Source organism: Protomyctophum parallelum (assembly GCF_964188405.1).
Source record: "Protomyctophum parallelum genome assembly, chromosome: 1".
In the NCBI taxonomy this organism is placed as follows: domain Eukaryota; kingdom Metazoa; phylum Chordata; class Actinopteri; order Myctophiformes; family Myctophidae; genus Protomyctophum; species Protomyctophum parallelum.
This window is the reverse complement of record NC_139697.1, coordinates 11,158,472-11,180,737: the sequence shown is the minus strand read 5'-3', so window position 1 is coordinate 11,180,737 and position 22,266 is coordinate 11,158,472. Positions and strand designations below refer to the sequence as shown.

The 22,266-nt window shown below is 42.8% G+C and overlaps 1 protein-coding gene across 1 annotated transcript in view; it reads right to left on the bottom strand.

The window, feature by feature from the left end:
- The window catches only part of csmd3b (CUB and Sushi multiple domains 3b), a gene marked incomplete at its 3' end in the record, with an annotated part of 548,364 nt that overhangs the window by 204,441 nt on the left and 321,657 nt on the right, over positions 1–22,266 (bottom strand). The window contains exons 8-10 of the mRNA XM_083771581.1: positions 17,938–18,015; positions 5,991–6,078; positions 5,521–5,645 (exon numbers count right to left, since the gene is read on the bottom strand). Of these exons, the coding sequence (XP_083627707.1) occupies positions 5,521–5,645; positions 5,991–6,078; positions 17,938–18,015 (291 nt within the window). The remainder of the gene's footprint in view (positions 1–5,520; positions 5,646–5,990; positions 6,079–17,937; positions 18,016–22,266) is intronic.

Sequence of the window (22,266 nt, the reverse complement as noted above, 5' to 3'; positions counted from 1 at the left end):
GCTCACAACACGTCAATGTAGATCGGCTAAAGAGAGGGCCACAGTTGTATGCCAACCTGTCACATAAGATACATTATTGTAATAGCTAGCCTAATGGCAATTTGCATAAAATATAACAGAGAGAGAGGGGGGGGGGTCCTAATGAGTTGGGGTCCATTAACGAGGTTCACACTGGGACATGTCCAACAGATATAGACTGTATGAGATTGAGTCATAGCTCCAACAAAGATACTTAACCCAGAGGTTTCTAAACCGTTCCACCATGCCAAGGACGCATAGATATAACCATTTTGGCCTGACGTCGAAATAAAAAGAAAGTCTTCTTAATCCTGACACAGTTTTCTGAAATAGCTCATCAGTGGTGCTCAATATTTCATGTCAAGGACCCAAAAACAATATATGTAATTGGCCTCCGAACCCCATCTGAATAATATGTTATTCCAGGAACCCATCAGAAGCAAAGATTTGAGTTAAAAACGTTCGCTCTGAAAGAATATATATTCAAAAATGTGTGCCGCATTTTCACGAAAAAAAAAAAAAAGCTTTTTCAAATGGCGAAAATGTATACAGGACTGAAGTGGGTAATAATAAAATAATAAAATCTACAAAGTAACTAGAGCTGTCAAATAAATAGTGGGATAAAAGTACAACATTTGGATCTGAGATGGAGTATAAGTAAAAGTATATTGCAAATAAATGTACTTAAGTACAGTACTTGAGTGAATGTACTTAGTCACTTTCCATCCCTGACTGACTGTATGTACAGTATGACTCCATGATGTTGATGGAGAGAGATCGTTGTTCCTTTGAACCTCACAGGGCTTCAGGAAAACAACATCACTGACTTCAGTGTCATTGGCCGACTCCTCTGGGGGGGGGGGGGGGGGGTTTAGCCAATCACCCAGTCCCAGGGGGTTAAAAGTCAGGCCAGATATCCGATTGGCTTAATTTGTTTGCTGGATGCATTTAATTGCTCATCAAATTTGGCGCTGATGATAACGACCGCTAACAATCTTAAGGAGCTAATCAAAGACATTACCATTGCTGCAAAATCTGTGATAATGACTTGGATAACGAGGATAATCAGTGGGGGGCAGATCGCAGATGTTTTTCGCCTGAGGAGGGGAAGTGTAGCGGTCCTGACCTTTTTGTTAAGGTGAGATCAGATCCAGTCTCGACCGGTCGTTGTGATGCATGCTCTGATGGTGGTTTTAACCACCTGATCTCATTATACTTATAGAACTTGTATAATGAGCTAACGCGGTCAGCTGTGTACTTGATCTGCTCTGTAGTCCGAGGACCTAAACTCTTGGCCCCAAAACAGCCAATCTACAAGCTTGTAGAGACTGGATATTTTCGACAAATTCCCCTCCGCCAGAATTAGTACGCTAGGGGTTCACCGTTCAAGTGTTAACCTAAATGAGAGGCAGCCCTCAGGCATGTCTAGTTTTTCCTCATCACCTAATCACTTCATCACCTCATGAGGCTCATCCCCTCATGCCTTCAGGCATGTCTGGGTCAGCTCACCAAGCACACTCCTACACAGAGGTGTACGGAACGTTATGTGGGCAGCAAACCTCTGCCTCGAGTGATTTATATAACAACGTACTTACAGCGCTGTACAGTTCGTGTCCTAATTCTGTAGAACAAAAAACGTTGCAATGCATTTTATTTTTTGCGACCGTGGGGGCGCAGATTACTATGAAAACCTGATACTTGTCAAAACCTGCCAGTCACGCTAAAACCTGTCAGTCACGCCTCGTGACATGCTCCATATATGGCTGCCCGTCTCCATATATGAAGATCACGACACTGACCTCATCAAACCCTGGATAGCCAACCATGCATGGAGAAGACTGGATCATCACCTAGATCTGCATATATGGAGCCGGCCAGCAACTCTACATCTGACTTCAAACCCTTAGATCTCCATATATGGAGCTGACCTGTACTGACATTCCATATGTTGATCCTTTCCCACCCGTCCTTCGTCTTCGATGTCTCGATGTCTTCGATGTTTATTAGCACAGCTGAAAACTAGAGTACTCAACAGGCTCAACAATTAAGGCCCGGCCCTACCTGCGCCCTAACTGGGCCCTAACTGATCTAGCCTGAGGCGTCTGGCCATACTAATTATCACACATTTTACGCCATACCCAGCCCCAAAACATTAAAAAGGACCATATATTGGCATTCCCAGACCTGTTGTTTCAGCGCTTCTCACCCTCAGGGCGTCTTACTGCTACTATAAGGATGCACCACAAAATCTATGACGTTGGTAAGAAATTATGGAACGGTATATTAACCTAATCTACTACGGTATATACCATATTTGGGTTACTACCTAACCCAAATATGGGCAAGGTTTAAGCCTGATCAGTGCCCCATTGACTTCCATTATATAATGTAATTTAAATAACTGAAACATTATAAAATATGTCATCATGTAATAATTAGCAGAGATACTCCTGGCAGTGTGCACAAGGAACTTTGACCACTTTGATCAGTCCTTATTGCCACAGATTCTAACAATACTAACAAAGGGTACAAAGGCTATTGTATTATCGTCACTGGAAACCCTTCTGTTTCCATGGAAACTAACTTCAACTAACCTCCAACTATGTTGAAAAACATGGCCGCGGCGCAGAAACACGTACCCAGAAGTCAAGTCAACAGATAAGTATTCATCCACCGTGTTTGCTTATAGAGTCTACGTGCTTCACAGTTGTTTGAAGAACGTGTGCCGTCGTATAAGCACTGCGTGGGAGGCTGTTCAAATGCCAGCCAAACTATCTGCTGCATCAGGCCACATTCTTTTATGATGTTTGCCCTTAAGCTCAACAAGGTAATTTGCTGAGTAAGTGTCACGGCAGTTACAACAGGTCTAGGTTGAACACTCCAGAATATGAAGGATGTCATTCTGAAAGGAAGCCATGAATCATTATTTGATTAAATGGAATCGTGACCTATAGCTCGACTTAACAAAAGATGAGATGATTGAGCTCTTTGAAATGTTACATTTTAATGGACTAAATTTATTTATGGGATGGCTCTTGTACGAGGCGAGCACTCTAGGTCCTCCAATTTTAACATTTCAATGATGCCCCAGTTTGATATGCAATTGGCCAAGGACCACAATCTACACAGCATAGAAGCACACAGTACAAAATGTCTGTACACTTTCGGTGTTACAGTCACTCCGCTAAGACCACTAGTCAGTCAGTCAGTCAGTCAGTCAGTCTGTCTGGTTGGTTGGTTCTCCGGGCAAGGAAATATCACTACGCCAGCAGCAGCACAACAACTACTTCCATGTGTCAGAGGGGTCAAAGTTGTATAATATGGTAGAAATAGGTCAACAAAACAAATGACGCTAGTTACTTAACACTTGGAACCAGTAAGCTATTTGCAGCTTCAGAGCCCATTTCAAGGTAACACAGGACAAGGTAACACTTGATTACTGGCGATAGCATAGCATCTAACCAAAACACCCGCGGGAGGATCACTGACCACCCGAGGCATGATTACGACTAGCGACGCGATTGGCCATCAAAAACATAACCTTTGGTTAGAATTTGAATCATTGATTTAGATTCAGAGTCAGAAGATTTAGCCTCACGTCCATTAAAATGGAAGGGGAACACTTTTGATGGTGCGCGCTGATATCTGGGCATCGGACGTAATTAATTAATAGGACGGAGATCTCTGTTCTGGGCTGTCAAGGTGTTGATATTCACCAAAAGCAGACCTCAAGCTAAAACACAATACATTACATTTATTGATCATTAAAATACGTTGAAAACAAGTAGGTCCTGTTGGCATCTCTCCTCTTCTCATCCTTACCTCTATCGTCCCTCATTCGTGACCTCTCTCCCTCTCCGCTTTAGAGGGAGAGTTTTAGTTTGGAGTCTAAGTATGTCACAAAAAGAGCACACACGCGCACGCATGTGCACGCACGCACACACACACACACGTGCGCGCAAGCAGAATGAATATTGGTTTTTATGTTAAAGTATGTGTCTCCTGCTACACTCTGAGACCCACTGAAGGGAGACATGACAAATGACTTTGGCATTTAACATGACAGATGACCGCTGTGTGTGCGTGCGCGGTCCATAGATACGCGCATGTGTGTCTGTCTGCATACAGCTGTGTATGTGTGTGCTCGCATACAACGTGCGTCACATGCCCATATATGTGTGTGGGTGTATGTGTGCGTGAGTGCATGTGGGCGCGTGCATTCTTTTCTTGAGCTTCATTTAACAGTGGCCAACCGCATGAGCAGTCCTTGACAAACTAAAAGTAAGACTTAAACCAGGTTGGAGGAGATAACGTCAGCCTGCACAGGATAATCCTTAGTGTTAGCTTAACTCTGAGGGTGATGCAGTTAAACCACCGTAACTCTCCTCTTCTTCTTAGTGAAACGGACCTGAGTTAAATCTCTTACGCTATTTTTGCCACGACTGTTCCATTGGTACACTCTCAGGGTTAAATTAACAACAGAGGTTTTTTCATATTTGGAGTCCCTGAGAGTCCCAGGGATACGAATAATACGAAAATGGCGGTCTGTAGCCGATAGTGCCAAACAACCGGAGGTCCTTGAAATTGAAAAAGTTTTAGAATCACTTCTTTATACCCCCACCCTCGAGTGCCTGGTCTAGGATTTAGTCCCTTTATTTCTTTCAAGTGCTTCACTCTCCTTTTAAGAGCAGTAATTTAAGAGGTATTTGGAACAGCCGAAACGCTTCAGTTACCCCCTCAGCCTCCAGCCACAGTTCATGAGGGACCCGCTGCACAGCAACACAAGCCAGTGGCCTGTGCTCTCACGACCTTTAAGAACAAGGAATTTAAAACACAACTGTGCCTGTGTTCCTTCACTGAAACAACAACTACGCTCCTTTTCTCTGGAGTACCAGGAGTGGTACTTTGTCAGGGTCTCAATTTGTAAAAAGACTAATAAAGAGAAAATAACCTAAATCAAGTGGGTGTGGGGAATTTTTGTAACCACTTACACATGAAACCCACCAGGTGCGTCAAGCATAAGCGCACGGATGCAGCCGTTCTCGCTGTCTGCGCACGGTGTCACCAGTCGCGCACGTTTATGTCGTTCCTCAAAACAATTATTTAGTATGGCACTTACAGATTGTAACGTTTTGGTCTAATTTAGTGTTGACCTTTATGATTTAGCCTGTCTCAGTAGTACTGTGTGTGTGTGTGTGTGTGTGTGTGTGTGGTAAATTGTAAATGGTGCATTTATATAGCCCTATTATCCAAAGCGCTTTACATAGATTGTGCATTACATTCACCCATTCACACACCGATGGTGGAGGAAACCATGCAAGGCACCAACCACCACATCAGGAGCAATTAGGGGTTCAGAGTCTAGTTCGGGGACACTAACTCTGGGGGAGCCTGGGAACATCAGGTTTTTCCATCCGGCCGTTCTACCTCGTGCGTGTGCGTGTGCATGCGCACGTGTGTGCGTGTGTGTGTGTGTGTGTGTGTGTGACAGTAATTGCTGACCTTTACAGACAGGCCTGTGGTCGCTCCACGCTGCAAACACCTCGGCCACTCTCTGACAGCTGATGGTTTTGCTGCCCTGGAGGACGTAGTCCTCCCCACAGGTGAAGTGCACGTCGCCGCCGATGCTACACACACAGGCACACGCACGCACGCGCACGCGCACACGCACAAACGCACACACGCACACACACACACACACACACACACACACACACACACACACACACACAGAATTAACAACAGATAGTTTAAAAGAGACATATTTATATGTTAGAGTTTAAAAGAGACATATTTATATGTTAGAATCTGCATATCGTTGCTGTCGGGCAGAAATATTGTATCTTCGTATTTCCATGACCTACTTCGTCGTACATGAGTGATGCACAAAACATTACCTGCGTGCGTGCGTGCATGTGTGCGTGCGTGCGTGCGTGCATGTGTGCGTGCGTGCGTGCGTGCGTGCCTCCTACCTGAAATTGTTGCCATTCCGTTTTCCATTCTCGGGCTCTCCAGGGTCCGGACAGGAGTTAGACGCCTGTCTCACACCACCTTCATTTACTACAGGCAGAGAGAGACAGACAGATAGACAGACAGACAGGTTAGTGACAGACAGACAGACAGACAGACAGACAGACAGACAGACAGACAGGTTAGTGAGAGACACAGATAGATGGCTTCCAGTCACACGGTGCAGCAGATCCATCATGGTTGAGGTGAACCATCTGGTGTCAGCCTTTCACACAACTTTTCCTTTAAAAGCAATTTACGCTGCTAGATTGGCTGTAGTGTATATCAAGTCCGCTGGCAACAACACACACACACGCACACGCGCGCACGCACACACACGCACAAGCCAACAGTATACAGTAGATACAAAACATGCACGCACACATTATGTTCAAACATCACGCAGACACTGCATTGTGCTGTGTGAAACTAGTTTGAACACACTGTCAAATCCAACAGCAACATCCCCATAACGACCAGCTCCCGAAGGTTTTGCATCAATCCAATTACCAATAAAAAGTCAAGCTCGACCAGCTACGTCCAGCATTAAATTTCATCATGCAAATGGAAGAAACTAAACGGCTGGTTTGTATCTGGCCGGCTCCTTTAATAGCGCCGTATTGAAACTCAAAGCCAGTGGTAATCAAACAGGAAAAAATGATTTAAGAAAACCTCTTGATCAGTATAAATGACAGATTAGATGTCAACCAATCAAATTGTTTATTTCCCTTTCAGTCATAACCAAAATGAGCTGGCAGGCGTGATTCCCCCTGTGGCTCCACAGTCCATTGATGCTGGATTTGACGTCGTCTGTAGTTGACAATCCACTGTCTTGTAAACTTGTGGTGAGAATTAAGGGACCCATGTCTTTCATTTAGTGAGTTTAAACCCTCTGTGATAGTTCATGCATTTGCAGTGGTTAACGAATGTGTTCAAATCACTGCTGCGGTGGAAAAAATATATATATACAGGTAGCAGAGTAGCAGTGTGGGAAGGAGGAAGACTGAGTTAAGCAGTCACACCTGGCCTGAGTCAAACTAGAACTGGACTCTGGGTGTGGCTGCGCACCTGTTGTGCATCATGGACTTGATCAAGGCACAACAGGATAAATCAGTCATCTCCACAAACACTCAGGAGATAGCCTCTGTCCGGACAGTGGAGAGATCGCCTCTCCTGTGTAAAATAATATTATTGTGTATAATTCCCTGCACATGGAGGAATAAAGGTACAAACTCAAGAAAGCTGCCCTGTGTTGTGTCCTTCCTTGCCCTGGTAGTGACTAGTCGGTCACAAGCAGAATTAAAGTAGGCCTATTGGTAAAAAATAGGACATACGCAAGTAACATAAAACGTACCTCCAAAAAGCAGTGGTGTGAACTAAGTAACTGAGTTACTTTAGTTATTTGTACTTTCCAATTTCTCCACTATACATCTCAGAGGCAAATATTGTACTTTAACTCCACTACAATTATTTGAAAACTTTAGTTACTATAGTTACTTCAGCCCTATACATTTTGGCCATTTGAAAATAGCTGATTTGCAAGCTCACATTGTGAGCTTGTAGATCTGCTATTTCTACTTTTCGTACATTTTGATACTAATACTTTTACTGAAATAAATGTTTAATTCCGGACTTTTACTATGTAACAGAGTATTCCTACATTGCAGTATTGATACTTTTACTTAAGTAAAACATTTGAGTACTTTGAGTACCAGCACTGCCAAAAAAGTGCAGTACTTGTGTGCGTCTGTGTGCTTGTCGGTGGTCTCTGGTATGGTAAAGCCATAGGGACCACTAGCAGCACATTGACACAGTGTTAAATCGCCATGTCACATTGACACGTTCTGCTCGGCAGCGTTTTACATAAAGATACCACCCCGGGCCTATGTCTCTACCCCGGTAGTGTCTGTGTTCAGACACGTCTCTACCCCGGACACGTGTCTGTAGGCCTATTAAGACAGCGTAAAGACCACACACACACACTTTTGCTCAAGTACATTTTAAATTCCAGGCTTTTACTTCTAACAGTTAAAGAGTTATAGAGTTAGAGTTATAGCTATATTGCAGTATTGATTTTTTTAAGGAAAAAGAAAGTGAGCACTTTATCCACCAGTGGGTCCCACAGAGGTAGAACGGAGCTGGAGGGACGGACAGACGGAGGAGACGGACAGACGCAGTGACGCAGCATCGCTCTCTGAAGAGACTGCGACATCATCACAAACATGCCAACACAAATTAAGGGTCTGACAAATAGCGACATCAGTGGATCCTAAATCTCACATCATGTCGCAATTCGGCACGGTCTGAACTAGTAGATCTGCTATTTTCAATATTTTTGGGGGAAAAAGAACAATTAAAACAATGTGCCCAAATCCCAAAAGGAAATGCTCATATTTAATTCAGTCTGACTGACCAGAGGCAGGAATAAAACATGGCCATCAGTCATGAAAATATTTTGATACCCCCCGTCCAAAGCAAATTGAACCCTGTCAACACATGACGATGTGATCTAGCCATGACATGTATCTGATGTCTGTCTGTCTCATGCTACTGTTGATCAGATACACTATTTCTTCAATTTTCTTAAAATAAATGCTATGCTTTATTTTATAGACAGTATTGTTTTTTATGTATTTATCGGTCCATTATGCAATGAAACCAATTCAAACCATACACCAAAAGTCGATCTCCCTTTAGTGATTTCTTGAAATATATTTCATTCATTTTCCATTTCTCACTATTTATTTGCCTTATACTTCGATGCTTCACACATGGTCGCCCACACTTGCACACACGCACGCACGCACACACGCACGCTTACTCTCCCTTCTCTCTACAAAGTTTTAAAAGTTTTAAGAAAAATAGCTGTCGGGTTCAACTCAAGGAAGAGAAAAGGAGAGTGTGTTTCTGCAGAAAGCTTGACTCAGATTCAAACACGTTCCACATGGCATTTAATGTATGTATGTATGGTAAGGGGTCACAGGCCTGTTTATTTTGGGTTCCAAGTGAAATGGCCTTTTCATGAGTATATACTGCAGGTCCCACATTTACTCGGGTTAGGTTCCTGTATGATGACAGCATTAGTGCTTTAATGACATTGGTACAGTATACCCTAGCTGAGAGTGAGAGAACAAGGTAGAACATAAGAGGTAGCCTGGTTAATAAACCAGACTAATATCGCACGGACCGCGGGATATTAGTCTGGGGAGGCTCAGCTTGGATTTCATTTCCAGGGAAACATTTTCTCTTTGACGCAATTGGTCAGAGCTACTGTCAGTCAAAGGTCTCAAGCATTGAAAGTCACTGTACCAAAGCCCGCCCATATTGCATACCGTGTCCCGATTGGCCGCCCACATTCTCTGGTGTAGGAAATGGGCGTACAATTGAGCCTCTCCAGACCGAAATCCGCCGGCAGGCAATTTATTTTTGCCAACGGCTGATTCGGTCTGGTTTATTAACCAGGCTACATAAGAGGTGCATGGGTTGGGGGCGGGGCGGGGGGGTCACTATATTTGCTGATTTATGGTTTCTAAACCAGTGGTTCACCAAACTTTGTAATGTCAAGGACCCCAAAAAGAACACTAATTTGCCTGCGGACCCCCATTTAGATATGCCAGGGACCCCCATAAGAGAAGATTTGTATGGTTCTAGCAGTGCTTTTCAAACATTTTCATTGCAAGAACTCCCCCAGTTTGACATGCGTTATTAGGATTACGGACAGACCTCAATTTAATCATGTGATTTCTCTCTCTGGGACCCCAATTTACATTGTAAAATCAATGCTAATTTAACCCTGAGAGGTTACAGACCCATAAGGGTCCATTTGGTTTCTAACTATCATTTAGCTGGGGACCCCCTGGAACTCCCTCAAGGACCCCGGGGAGTCCCCGGACGCCACTTTAGAAACCACTGCTCTAAACTGCTAAATCCTGACTGTCACGTCAACTCTTAAGAGTGTGAAAATTGATCTGTTCCAGGAACCACCACAGGGGCCCGTTGGAGAGTTGTAGAGAAGTGTCCATGGTTTAATGAAAGCCGGGACCCGGCGGGGTGAGGGAGGGAATGCATTTATTCAGCCTGCGTTGCTCCCCATCTTTTAATGAGCAAGCTAGCCCTGTGTGAGAATCCAGCCTTCTAATAACATTTGAATTAACTTCATACAAAAAGCCATGAACCAAGCCGAGAGCCATTAGGAGGCTCCATTTGGGCTTCAATTCAGCAGTATCCGCCCTTTGCTAATGTGTTGTGTGGAACCGGGCAGCTCAGCATAACCCTCAGTGTCAGTTTAGCTCTGAGCGTGTCCCACCAAATGGACCCGTACACGCTCAGAGTTACAAATACATTTTTTAACATTGAGGATTTTACTGCTACCTACTGTATATTATGACGACCATGCAGTGTTGGTATTGACCTAGCCCCATATGTTCCCTCTCCCTACGCTCATTCTGTAGCTCCGATGAGGTCACACACTGGGCCCCTCCCACCGCGTTTCAGAAACGGCGCAAGTTTCCGCTATGTAAGTTTCTTACCCTGACCCTGACGATTAATCCAAACGTGAAGGGGACGTGAAGGGTTTACACTAATTCAACCATAACAACGCCCAAGAAAATCCAACTAGAGATTTGAACCGAGCCTTTACGTCCCGTATTTTGTCAGTCGCTTCCATGTTTATCAAGGAAGTTGAAAAGCTTTAGCGCCTCCCCGGCGCCTCCCCTGGTCGAAATTTCCAACTGACTTCAGTTTACTCGACATGCACGCGCACACGCACACTTCCTTGATAAACATGGAAGCGACTGACAAAATACGGGACGTAAAGGCTCGGTTCAAATCTCTAGTTGGATTTTCTTGGGCGTTGTTATGGTTGAATTAGTGTAAACCCTTCACGTCCCCTTCACGTTTGGATTAATCGTGGCGTCAGGGTAAGAAACTTACATAGCGGAAACTTGCGCCGTTTCTGAAACGCGGTGGGAGGGGCCCAGTGTGTGACCTCATCTCGGAGCTACAGAATGAGCGTAGGGAGAGGGAACATATGGGGCTAGTATTGACCTTGGTAATTTATTCTCATGTTTTTGTTAATTGTAGGGTATGGCCTTCTTTTCTTGACCACAATATTAAAATTGTGATAGATAGTTACTTAGACAGATGCTAGGCTCATTGTTTACCTCGTATCCCATACAGTTTCAATGTACAGATCATTATTTTGATAGTAATAGTGACCAATTGTGACTGGGGCTATAAGTCATTGGACTTTTCCCCATTTTCGTTTATTCATTATATAAAAGCAGGGAATCATAGCTTCAAATTATAGATATGGCTTATAGAATAATGTCTTGCAGAATACAGCGAGTTGAGAAAACAGGCTTGAAAGGTTCACTTCTGTGGACTCTAACATTTCACCTATGTACATAGCTACATGTTTAAGCTTTTATATTATTTCCTATTTATATGTCAATTTCAGCTCTGACATTTAGGCTATTTCAGACATGCTCTAGTAGTGCTATTAAATTGGAGTTTCGCACAAGCTGTTTTTTTTTACCTTATATGAAGACGTGTACCCATTCGTCATTGAAAAATAAAATAAAAATAACATGCCGAGCGTTTCATAAGGAATTAGCGGATTTACAGTCCATGTGGGTCAAAAGCTAGAACTCCTATTCAATCGCGCAATTGGTTTTAGTTTACATCTGATCTAGATGATGTGACAGGTTAGTTAGTCCATGCAGTGTTGTTGCTGCACTCTTCCTGGTCTACGTGTACTGGCGTTAGACACCTCCTACGCTTTTCTTAAAGGACCAGCGCCCTATATTTATTTATTTTTTAATTTAAAAAAATTGTCAATATACATATTATCCACTCTGATGAAAAGCTGGAGGCCGCACTATAGCAGCCCCTCAAATCTGGTCACCAGCTAGGTTCTTGGTTTGCTGGTGATCCTATAGTTTAGTGAGGCACTACACCGTCTCTTAGCCCCTTTCGGGACCCTCCATAAAGCTTTTCTGAAATTTGGATGAGTTTTATGTAGGGTCCCTGCTCATAACTATATTTTCGTATGGGAATTCTGGAACGCGGACATAAATATTCTCTCTAAGATCGTATCTGCGGCGTTTGACGGCCTTTTTTAGTTTAAGTTATTCTGAATTCGTGAACTTTAAGTACCTATACATACCGGTGCGAATATCTACTGTGGCGCGGAAGCCGTTAAGTATTTTTAATCTTTGTTTGACCGATTTGGTCGCTTTATTTCTTCTTGTTTGTTTACCGTTTATTGTACCGCCTCCCGGTGTGCCTCTGATCTGCTCTGTCATAGCTATAGCGCCACTAGCTAGCCAGATAGGTGGTACAATGAGGTGTCAATAAACAAGGAAGGAAGAGAAGAATCAAAGCGACCAAATCGGTCAAACAAAATTAAAAATACTTAACGGCTTCCGCGCCACAGGAGATATTCGCAGCGGCATGTATGGGTACTTATACTTCACATATTCAGAAGCCCTCACACGAAAAAATGTCGTCAAAGAGCGCGGACAGGCGTTATCCACGTTGTTTATGTTTTATGTATGTCCGCGTACCAGGTGGCAGGATACTGCTGGAACAGGACCCAATGGTCTGTGTCGTCAAAAAGTCAGAAACTTCAGTACCATCGGGTTCTGCTTGGAGGGCTAACCGTCTCTCTGCATTGGATGAGTGTTTATCTTATTGTTTATTGTAAGGCATGATGCATACTCCTATTTTAGAGCCGAATAAAAGTCGGTTCGGCTCTGTAGAGCCTACAATGTGACGTCATTTGAGGTTCGGGGGGACGGGTATACCATCCTAAAGTCGGCTCTTCGGTGCTACTGAAAATTCTGACGAGCTGAAATCATTTCGGCACTACAGCGGTGAAATAGGAGTATGAATCGGCCCCAAGTCACTCTGGTTAAGCCTGTCTGCTAAATGCATACATTGTAAATAGTAGCATACTGTGCACACTCATTATGCAATTACAATTGACAAGTTAGGCATTTAGCAGAAGCTCTTCACCACTTTTCAAGCTATCTTCACATAATTGGTCCTCACTATAATGTTCATGATAAAATAGCACAATTCTTTTCTACTTGGTCTGTGTCTCATAGGAGGGCTGTGGGCAGCTCAGAAACCCGTCCACGAGCGACATCATCATTAGGCAGATTTTGATTTTTTTATATATATATTTAGATTTGTATCATCGTGAGAACAATGGCTTCCATTAATAGAAAGCCTGCAGTTTCTATTAGCTTGGATTCCCCATCGATGATGTCACTAGTGGACACACGCGCACACAAACAATCCTTTGATGGTTCCTGAGTTGCATGCAGTCCCAGCAGGCAGGAATGGTCCGGCGCGTGCGTGCGCGCGTGCGTGTGTGTGTACTGTAACAAGACCCTCTGTTGTGGCTTTAATAGTCCAGATGGCCAAATTAGCCGCTCCAACAAAGCAACAAACTATCTACTGTAGCTAGCACGCAACACACACACACACACACACACACACACACACACACACACACACACACACACACACACACACACACACACACACACACACACACACACACACACTTTCACACCCACATACAGGAGTACACTTCACACATTTAATACTGGCACATGATGGATCTATACTAGCAAACACACATATATATATATGCACACAGTGGCTGTCTGCTTGGCTTTCTGCTCCACTGAGGAGATGAACCAATCAGAGCAGAGCAAATGAACATCTGAACCAATCAGAGCCAGACTAATTAACATACAAATTAACATCTGTAGAATCAAACTTCAACCATGACACCACAGCCTGTCGGAGGACAGAATGTTCATATCTCTCTCTTGCATGCGCGTACACACACACACACACACACACACACACACACACACACACACACACACACACACACACACACACACACACACACACACACACACACAGTCAGCGAGCAAATTAGAAAACAAGCAAATAAGGAACAAACAGAGTGATAAATGAGTGACAATCAAGCATGCATAATGAAGAGCAGATAGTGCAGGACAGAGAGGTAAGATGAAGCTACAGAGTGTGAATACCTGCTCTTGTCTGCGAGTACTGACATCCCGCAGGTGTTTAATTAAGCGTGTATATGCAAGAGTCTATTCAATTTGAGCTCATTCATGTTTCTGTCGTGCTCATAGACGTGTATACCGTACATTTTTGTCTTTGCGCGTGTGTGTGTGCGTGTGTGTGTGTGCGAGCGTGTGTGTGTGTGTGTAGGATCAGCATGCATGCATGCATGAGCATATACTGTATGTTTGTATCCATTGCAATGGAGAAAATATATAATTGAATGCAAACACATGAAACATAATTGCTTATCTTCACAAAGCAAAATGGATCTTTAGAGAGAGAGAGAGAGAGAGAGAGAGAGAGAGAGAGAGAGAGAGAGAGAGAGAGAGAGAGAGAGAGAGCGTGTGTGCGTGCGTGCGTGTATTGAACAGGAGGGTGTATTTTATCTATTAGCAGTATAGAGCGGCGCAGTCCCAACCCCCTTTCAGAACAACGAACGGCCCAGGAAATGAAATGCAATGCATTCTGACCATAGGATTTTCTTTAAGTATTTATTTAAAGACGGTTACGCCGCGGACAAAGCCAACTCGGATTGTGACAAATCATGACAATGAACACAATGTTTTGGGCCGATCAAATCATTTATAAGAAGAAAAACTAAACAAATAGTGTTGTCTCCTGCCTTTATTTTCTTCTTTCTAATGATTTGATCGGCCCAAAATATTGTGTTCATTGTCATGATTTGTCACGATCCGAGTTGGCTTTGTCCGCGGCGTAACCGTCTTTAAATAAATACTTAAAGAAAATCCTATGGTCAGAATGCATTGCATTTCATTTCCTGGGCCGTTCGTTGTTCTGAAAGGGGGAGGGACTGTGCTGCTCTATAGGGTTCCCCTGTAGGGTGCCCCTCAATACTATGTAATGATTGTGGGCTAACTAGACAGGAAACACATTAAATCCATCGATAGCGGCACTATTATCTAGAGGATACTAAATATTGACGCTAGTACAAAGCGTGGGAGTGCATGTGCAGTGTGCACGTGTGCACGTGTGTAACTGAATAGATGGAGACGGAGAGATATAAAGAAGGAAAGACAATTATGAGTAGACCAGTGTTTCTCAAACGTTCTGGTCGTCACTCGTGACGTCATTTGGCAGCCGAGTCTATGGACCTTTAATTTTAGCTTCATCCCATTCAGGACAGGAACCCCTTTTGGTGTTTTATACATTATGTTATACTTTAGCTATATTGAAAAATAGCAGATCTACAAGCTATTTTTGAAAAATCGTGAAAATGCGGCACAAATCTTATTCTTTCACAGCAAACGTTTTTAACTCAAATCTTTGCACCTGGGGGGTCCCTGGAACTACATATTTTCAGATGGGGGTCGGCGGTCAATCAGTTTTTGGGGTTCTTGACATGAAAAACGTAGAGACATAGGTTTTTCTGAAAACTGTCATGATTTAGAAGACATTTTGTAGAATCTGGTCTCAGGTCTAAATAAGTGAAGCTCCCTCCTTGTCAGCATGCCCACCTGTGACATCACGCGACAGCCACAGTGGGTGCCCCTCACTTCACACAAGTGTGATTTTGTCATGTCATGGACCGCAAATTGACCCTTATTAGCCTGTGGACCCCCCCATTTGAAAACATTTGCCAAGGCCCCACCATAAGAGAAGGTTTTTATGGCTCTAGCATTGATTTTCAAACATTTTAATTTCAAGGACCCCCAGTTTGACCTGCATTAACGGTCAATTTATATTATAAAATCAATGCTAATTTAACTCTACAAATGGACCTGTGCCGTTGGGTCTGTACTATACAGACCCATAAGGGTCCATTTGGTTCTTAACTATCTATCATTTAACTGGGGACCACCTGGAACTCCCTCAAGGGCCCCTGGGGGCCCCCAGACCCCACTTTGAGAACCACTGATGTAGACGGAGAAGGAGGTAAGAGGCATGGATGTGGTAATAATAGGGTCAACGTATACTATAGAGACTGAGTGTCAACTTATAGTTTTATGAATTGCGGCATTTTATTGGTGCATATAAAGTATTTGGACAGATTTAAAATTCCAGTCATGAAGTTGCCAACTTTAACTTAAATGGCTCATGAACCAGTAAGCGCTACTTATAAGCCCCGATAATTCAATGTCACTTTCTCTACTTTACAGAGCTTATATTTATTCATATATGCTATTTATTGGTGTCACCCTAAAAACACATTAACAAGGTTTTAAAGAAGAAATACCATGCGTTTGTTTACATTCTGTATATTTATGTTATATTATTATAAAATCTTGTGTTTGCCAATAATTTGGGGCCCCATTTGCAATATCCACCAGTGGGGAATCACTCCTCCATTATGGTCGATACTGTATATCTCGATGAGTCTTTGGCTGTTGTTGACTTAATTCATACAGGTCAGCAGTAAGTACTACATGGTGCGAATAAGCAAGCTTCACATTCATCAATATAGGCTAAAGTTAGACATGAATAACATTAACGGATGCTAATTTTAGTGCTGCAGTCTATGGGGAATCCACTGAATTCATAAAATAAAGCATATAGGATGTCCTGCAGTAGTGATTTGTACTAGTTGACTAGTTGCCTAGTTTACTAGTCGACTAGTAAACTAGTTGTTTAACTATACCTTTATGTAAAAAAAAGTTTAAATGATATTTGTACATTTAAATTTATTCATTTATAAATGTATCAACTAGTACCAGCAAGGTCGACTAGTAGATTTACTAGTCAACTAGTTGAATATTCGACTAGTTGCTTAAAGCCCTAGTGTGAGCATCTTTCTAAAGCTTATTTATAATTCATACTCCCATCGTACGTTGGTGTCCCTCCACGTCGCCCGCCAACAAGAGCCGATCTACAAGCTCACAGTCACTCTTCAAATCACTTTTCTTGTAGATCGGCTCTGGTGGGCGAGAGATGCCTCCGTGCGACAGAGTATGATTCAGGCTTGACAGAGGAGGAAGAGGAGGAGAGATGGGATGAGGAAGAGAGAGAAAGAGCAGACGATGTTAAAAGGAAGAATCAAGAGGCAAGGACGGACATGCAACGTCACACCGGCTGATCGGAGCGAGCCTTGATGATCAACCATTTTTGTCAAAACAAGTCATCATGAGCCATATAATAATAATAATAGCACAGCAAGTCATGCAGCAGCATGCAGAAAAACCAGTGAGCATGGCCAAAATACATACACAAACAATAAGAAATACCAAATGAAATATACAATATAAACAAAAGACATGACAAAGAAAAAGAAAAACAGGCAACGGCAGCCATGCAGAATAAAGAACGCATACTCTTACAAAGGCCGTGTCAAAACATCATAGGGTCCCTATTCTGCGTGTCTAAATTACCATGTCTTATGTCTTATCTTAAAATGCCACTATGCGGTAAACGGCCCTGAATTAGTCACACCATGTCGCCATGACTAATTCAGGCATTTTCCCCGTCCTCAAAATGGCGAAACAGCGTTGGCCACAGCTCCAGGTCTTAAGTTAAGACACAAGACCTGGTAATCCTGGGCCATAGATGTGTGTTGCTCCTATAACCTGCCTATACTTATTTGAGGGCTCTATACTTATCATTTAATATACATATAAATCAAATCTCTTTGTCAAAAATATGGAATCTACAAGCTCAAACTTGTTGTGAGCTATTGGCTATTTTTGTCAAATCACACGAATTCATTAAAATACAGGCCTTTTTAAGAAAAAAATAACAAAAAAAACATGCCAAAACATAAGGAAACTAAGCCATTCCAAGCCAAGCCAAGCCACCACAGGTACGTTTAGTTAGCCATAATCAAGTGAGAGTAAGGTGTGAACTCACAGATTGAAAACTTGTTGCTGGAGTCTTTGCCAGGGAATAATTTAACACCCCGCGATTTAAAATCTACTGATCGCTTCACTGCAGAGAGAACAGAATACAGAAAAGAGAAGGGGAAAAAAATTATAATCAGAGAACAGATTGGCGGGAGTAGAAAAAGAAATTAGATTAAGCAAAGAAACAAAAATAAATTACCCATTCTTCTCCCTCACGATGATGTGAGAGAGAAGAGTAAAGCGTAAAAAAAGAAAGAAGTCACTTGGCAAAAGGAAATGGTAAGATGGAAGAAATGGAAGAAGAGAAGACAACAAACAGTCAGAGAGAGAGAGAGAGAGAGAGAGAGAGAGAGCAGCAGGAACATGACTTCAACAACAGCAGCATTCAGATAATTTGTTTATTTGAAAAGCTAGATCACCCTCTGTCTATGTTTAACACGCACGCACGCGCCCACGCGTGTGCTATATGTGTAGGCATTTCATTCACAGGACAGAATGATTTATGCTGAACAGAAGCCGGTAGTAAGAGAAAAGCTGGCATCATTTTTAATCAGAATGACACTTCTGCAGCTCCGCTGTCAAAACTCTGAGAAAGCGATATGTGGCGAGAAGAGAAGGGCTCAAACTTATCAGGGTCACTGAAAGACAAGACAAGAGGAACACTGAAGAGATGATGGAAGCATCGGTGGTGTCGGCCGTGTCAAATCTGTCCCTGCAACACAGCTTGACATCATTTTGTTACAGGGTTAACATCCTTGTCCTTTTTGTCCTTCTGTAACTTATCACAGAATGCCACTCTCATGCTATGAAAGCTAAAAGATATGCCCGAAAAAAGACAGAGATAGAGACACGGACATGAGATGTGTCACATGGTCAAGGAAGGGCCATATTGAAAATGAATTTATATATGCATTAACTCAAGGACCTCGATTTGATACAATTTGCACTTCAATCTACACATTGAGAGTCACTGATGCACAGCACAGGTGCCTTCCTACTCCCACTGCAAGATTAAATATTTGTCCGAGCTGTGCGATTACATAGAAAGTCAATACAAAGACGCAGCCTTGCACTGAGCGGTGCAGCCGGCGCGAACAATTGCTCGCCGTCTCCTCACTATCTCCGCTCGACGATCGCCTCACGATTACCAACGCAACGCTGACCTGCGTGAACACAGTGTAGCGATTCAAGCGTCTGGAAAGATATTTCATCTTGCGGTGGGAACGCACCTCATATTTATACTGTAATACTGTGTGACTCTAAATACATCGAGACTACTCAGACTAGGCATTTAAACTTGACTCACTGTAGATTAGATTGGTTTTTCTTTTCTTTTTTTTTACTTTCCGGTCTCTTACTCTATCATAATTAATGGAAGACATTATCACCATAAATGATGCAAGATGTAAACACAAAGATCTCAGTCTTAAATAACAAACTCACGATGACAAATCACCATAATGAATGGCTGATAGATGGAGACAGGCGTCATTTTCATAATGACCTGACAGGCTAATGCATTGCTGGGTGAATGATATACAGATGAGTTAATGTACTAACAATTAGCTGACTGGGGGTACAATGGCGCGCGCGCACGCGCGCGCACAGTATTCCATTTACCACTGCCATATTATATCATGTATTTTTAAAGTAACAATTAGCCTAATGTCAAACACAGGCCACATTTAGGTGCTCAAAAAAATCAATGGCAGCCCATTAGCCACTGTGACATTGATTGAACAATAGGTGTTTCATGTTAACAATGACTCTATTGTTGTATAGTAATAGTAGTTAGTTACTATACACACATATCCGCCAATGGTTTCCCATGTGCCACAGTGATTATGTGCTAGGAGTCTGATGTTGTCAAATGCTTGCATACTGTACGTCGCCTTTATTGTGTTTAGTTTTTACATTCTCACTTGACTGATACTCGATTTAAGAATAAAAATAATATACAAATTATAGCCTATAATAGTACCAACACATCGCTACACTATTTGACCAATATTTATAAAATGTTAGTGATGGCTATGGTTCAATGAACTTTAATTGCATTAGAAATTCCATTCCATTATATGGCTGCCTGACATGTTGATATACAGTAGAATAGATGAGGAATGGGAATTAGCAGTGCATGTATAGCATATTGACACAAAACACATTAGTATTGCATAATTAACAGGCTGACATATCATTTTGTTGTATTACATGGCATATTTAGGTACTAACAATAGATTATTCCATAAATGGGGCGGCGGCGGCGGCGGTGGTTCAGGGGTAGAGTGGCTGGATGGGGACCACAAGGTTGCCAGTTCGAACCCGGGCTCCCCCAGAGTTGGTGTCCTTGAGCAAGACACTGAACCTCTACTTGCTCCTGATGTGCTGGTTGGTGCCTTGCATGGTTTCCGCTACCATCGGTGTATGAATGTGTGTGTGAATGGGTGAATGTAATGCACAATCTATGTAAAGCGCCTTGGATAAAAGCGCTATAAATGCACCATTTACCATTTACCCTTTAAAATAATATAAATGCACCACATCTCTGTGTGTATACTGCCGTACGTGTGTACAGTTACATACATCTGTAATCCACATAACTCGAGAATCGTTCGCCCCATCGACTTCAAATTTGACACACGCGTTCCACGCACACCACCAAAGGCAGTCCAGTGCCTGGTGTCTGGTTCAGAACCAGCACAAAAGATTGGCCTAGCCCCTGCCTACATCACAAACCTGGTACCCCCCCCACCACCAGGCACCTCAGATACACAGACATTGAGCTACTAGATGTCCCGACAACCAAGTTGAGGCTTAGAGGCGACCGTGCCTTCTCGGTTGCAGCCACTAGGCTGTGGAACACCATTCCCTATTGGCCTACTACCATCCATTGATGTTTTTAAATCCAGACTTAAAACCCTGTTTTACTCCCTAGCATTTGATTGCCCGTGACCTTGTTCTTGTTTTTAAACCAGTATATCGTTTGATTTTATGACAACCTTAGTTCGCTTACAATTGTGCTTTTATTGTCTGTAATTGTCTTTTTGCAGTGTTCTCACTATCTGTCGTTCATGTTGATGAAATGTCTGTACAGCACTTTGGTACAATGGAAATTGTTTTTAAATGTGCTTTATAAATAAAGGAGATTTGATTTGATTTGAAGAGACTAGAGCATTACATGTAGGTTTTCATCATTCATGTTTTCACTCAACAGCAATTACATTCAAATTGCAAGTGTGACACTAATGTTCTCCCAGGCTCACCTCATAAAGAGCTTTTAAAACAGTGTGCGGATGGATCTCCTCTTTCCTTTCAAAAGAGTCAATCTACTGTACGAGCTCACATCATGTCTCCATGCGATGCACTGTGAGCTTGTAAACAGCACATATTTAAAAAAAAAAGTGCTTAGAAATTATTCAATTAACCAGAAAACATAACTGATACAATGATCGCTAAGCATAGTTGGCAGCCTTATAATAAATAAATATACAATAAATATTGTCCCTATCAGGCATGTTGTGTACTAGTGAGACCTATGGGGCCGTTCACACCTGCGACACAGCTGTCTCCTCGGTGTGTCGCACAGCTCACAATGCATTTCCAATGGGAGACCCGTGGTTTGATGACACAACCAGAAGACAGCCATGCAACAAGGTTGTGTCAAAATGCATTGCGAGCTGTGCGACACACAGAAGAGACAGGACACACCGAGGAGACAGCTGTGTCTCAGGTGTGAGCGGCCCCTATTGGACGTCCCTGAGGGACATGGTGCCCCAGCTGCAGTAAGCGTCACGGTAATGTGATATAATAGCCAGCCCGGACAGAATGATACCGCATCGTTTAACTTCTGCACGCCAGTATGCAGGCTGGAGCGTGAACTAGCCTCACCTTAGCAAATACACCTACAAAATAATTACTACAGTATGTAATACGGTGGTAATCCTAGACGGCACGCTGTCACTCAACATCCTCCTCAGTCTGGGCCCTGTAGAATTATGAACAACTTTCTCTCTCACGGCCAAAAGTAAAAGAGACGCAACGCTCCAGCTGTTGTTTATTTATTGTTTATTCCACCCCTCGGGGGACAAGCGGAGCTGAAGATTCACCAGACGCTGCATGGCTTGATGTCTGCCGCTGCACTACCCACCAAATTACATCACGCCTTTTTTGAATGAATCTCAGACGACACATAAGCTTCAATTCAAGAGGAAAAAACAGCCGGCCGAGGATATGTTTCTGCAACAACAACCATTATGAAGTCGAACAGGAGAGCTGCAAAGTGTGACTAGAGCATACTGAGAGAGTGATTTAGCACCGGTGTAATTTACACTTGTGG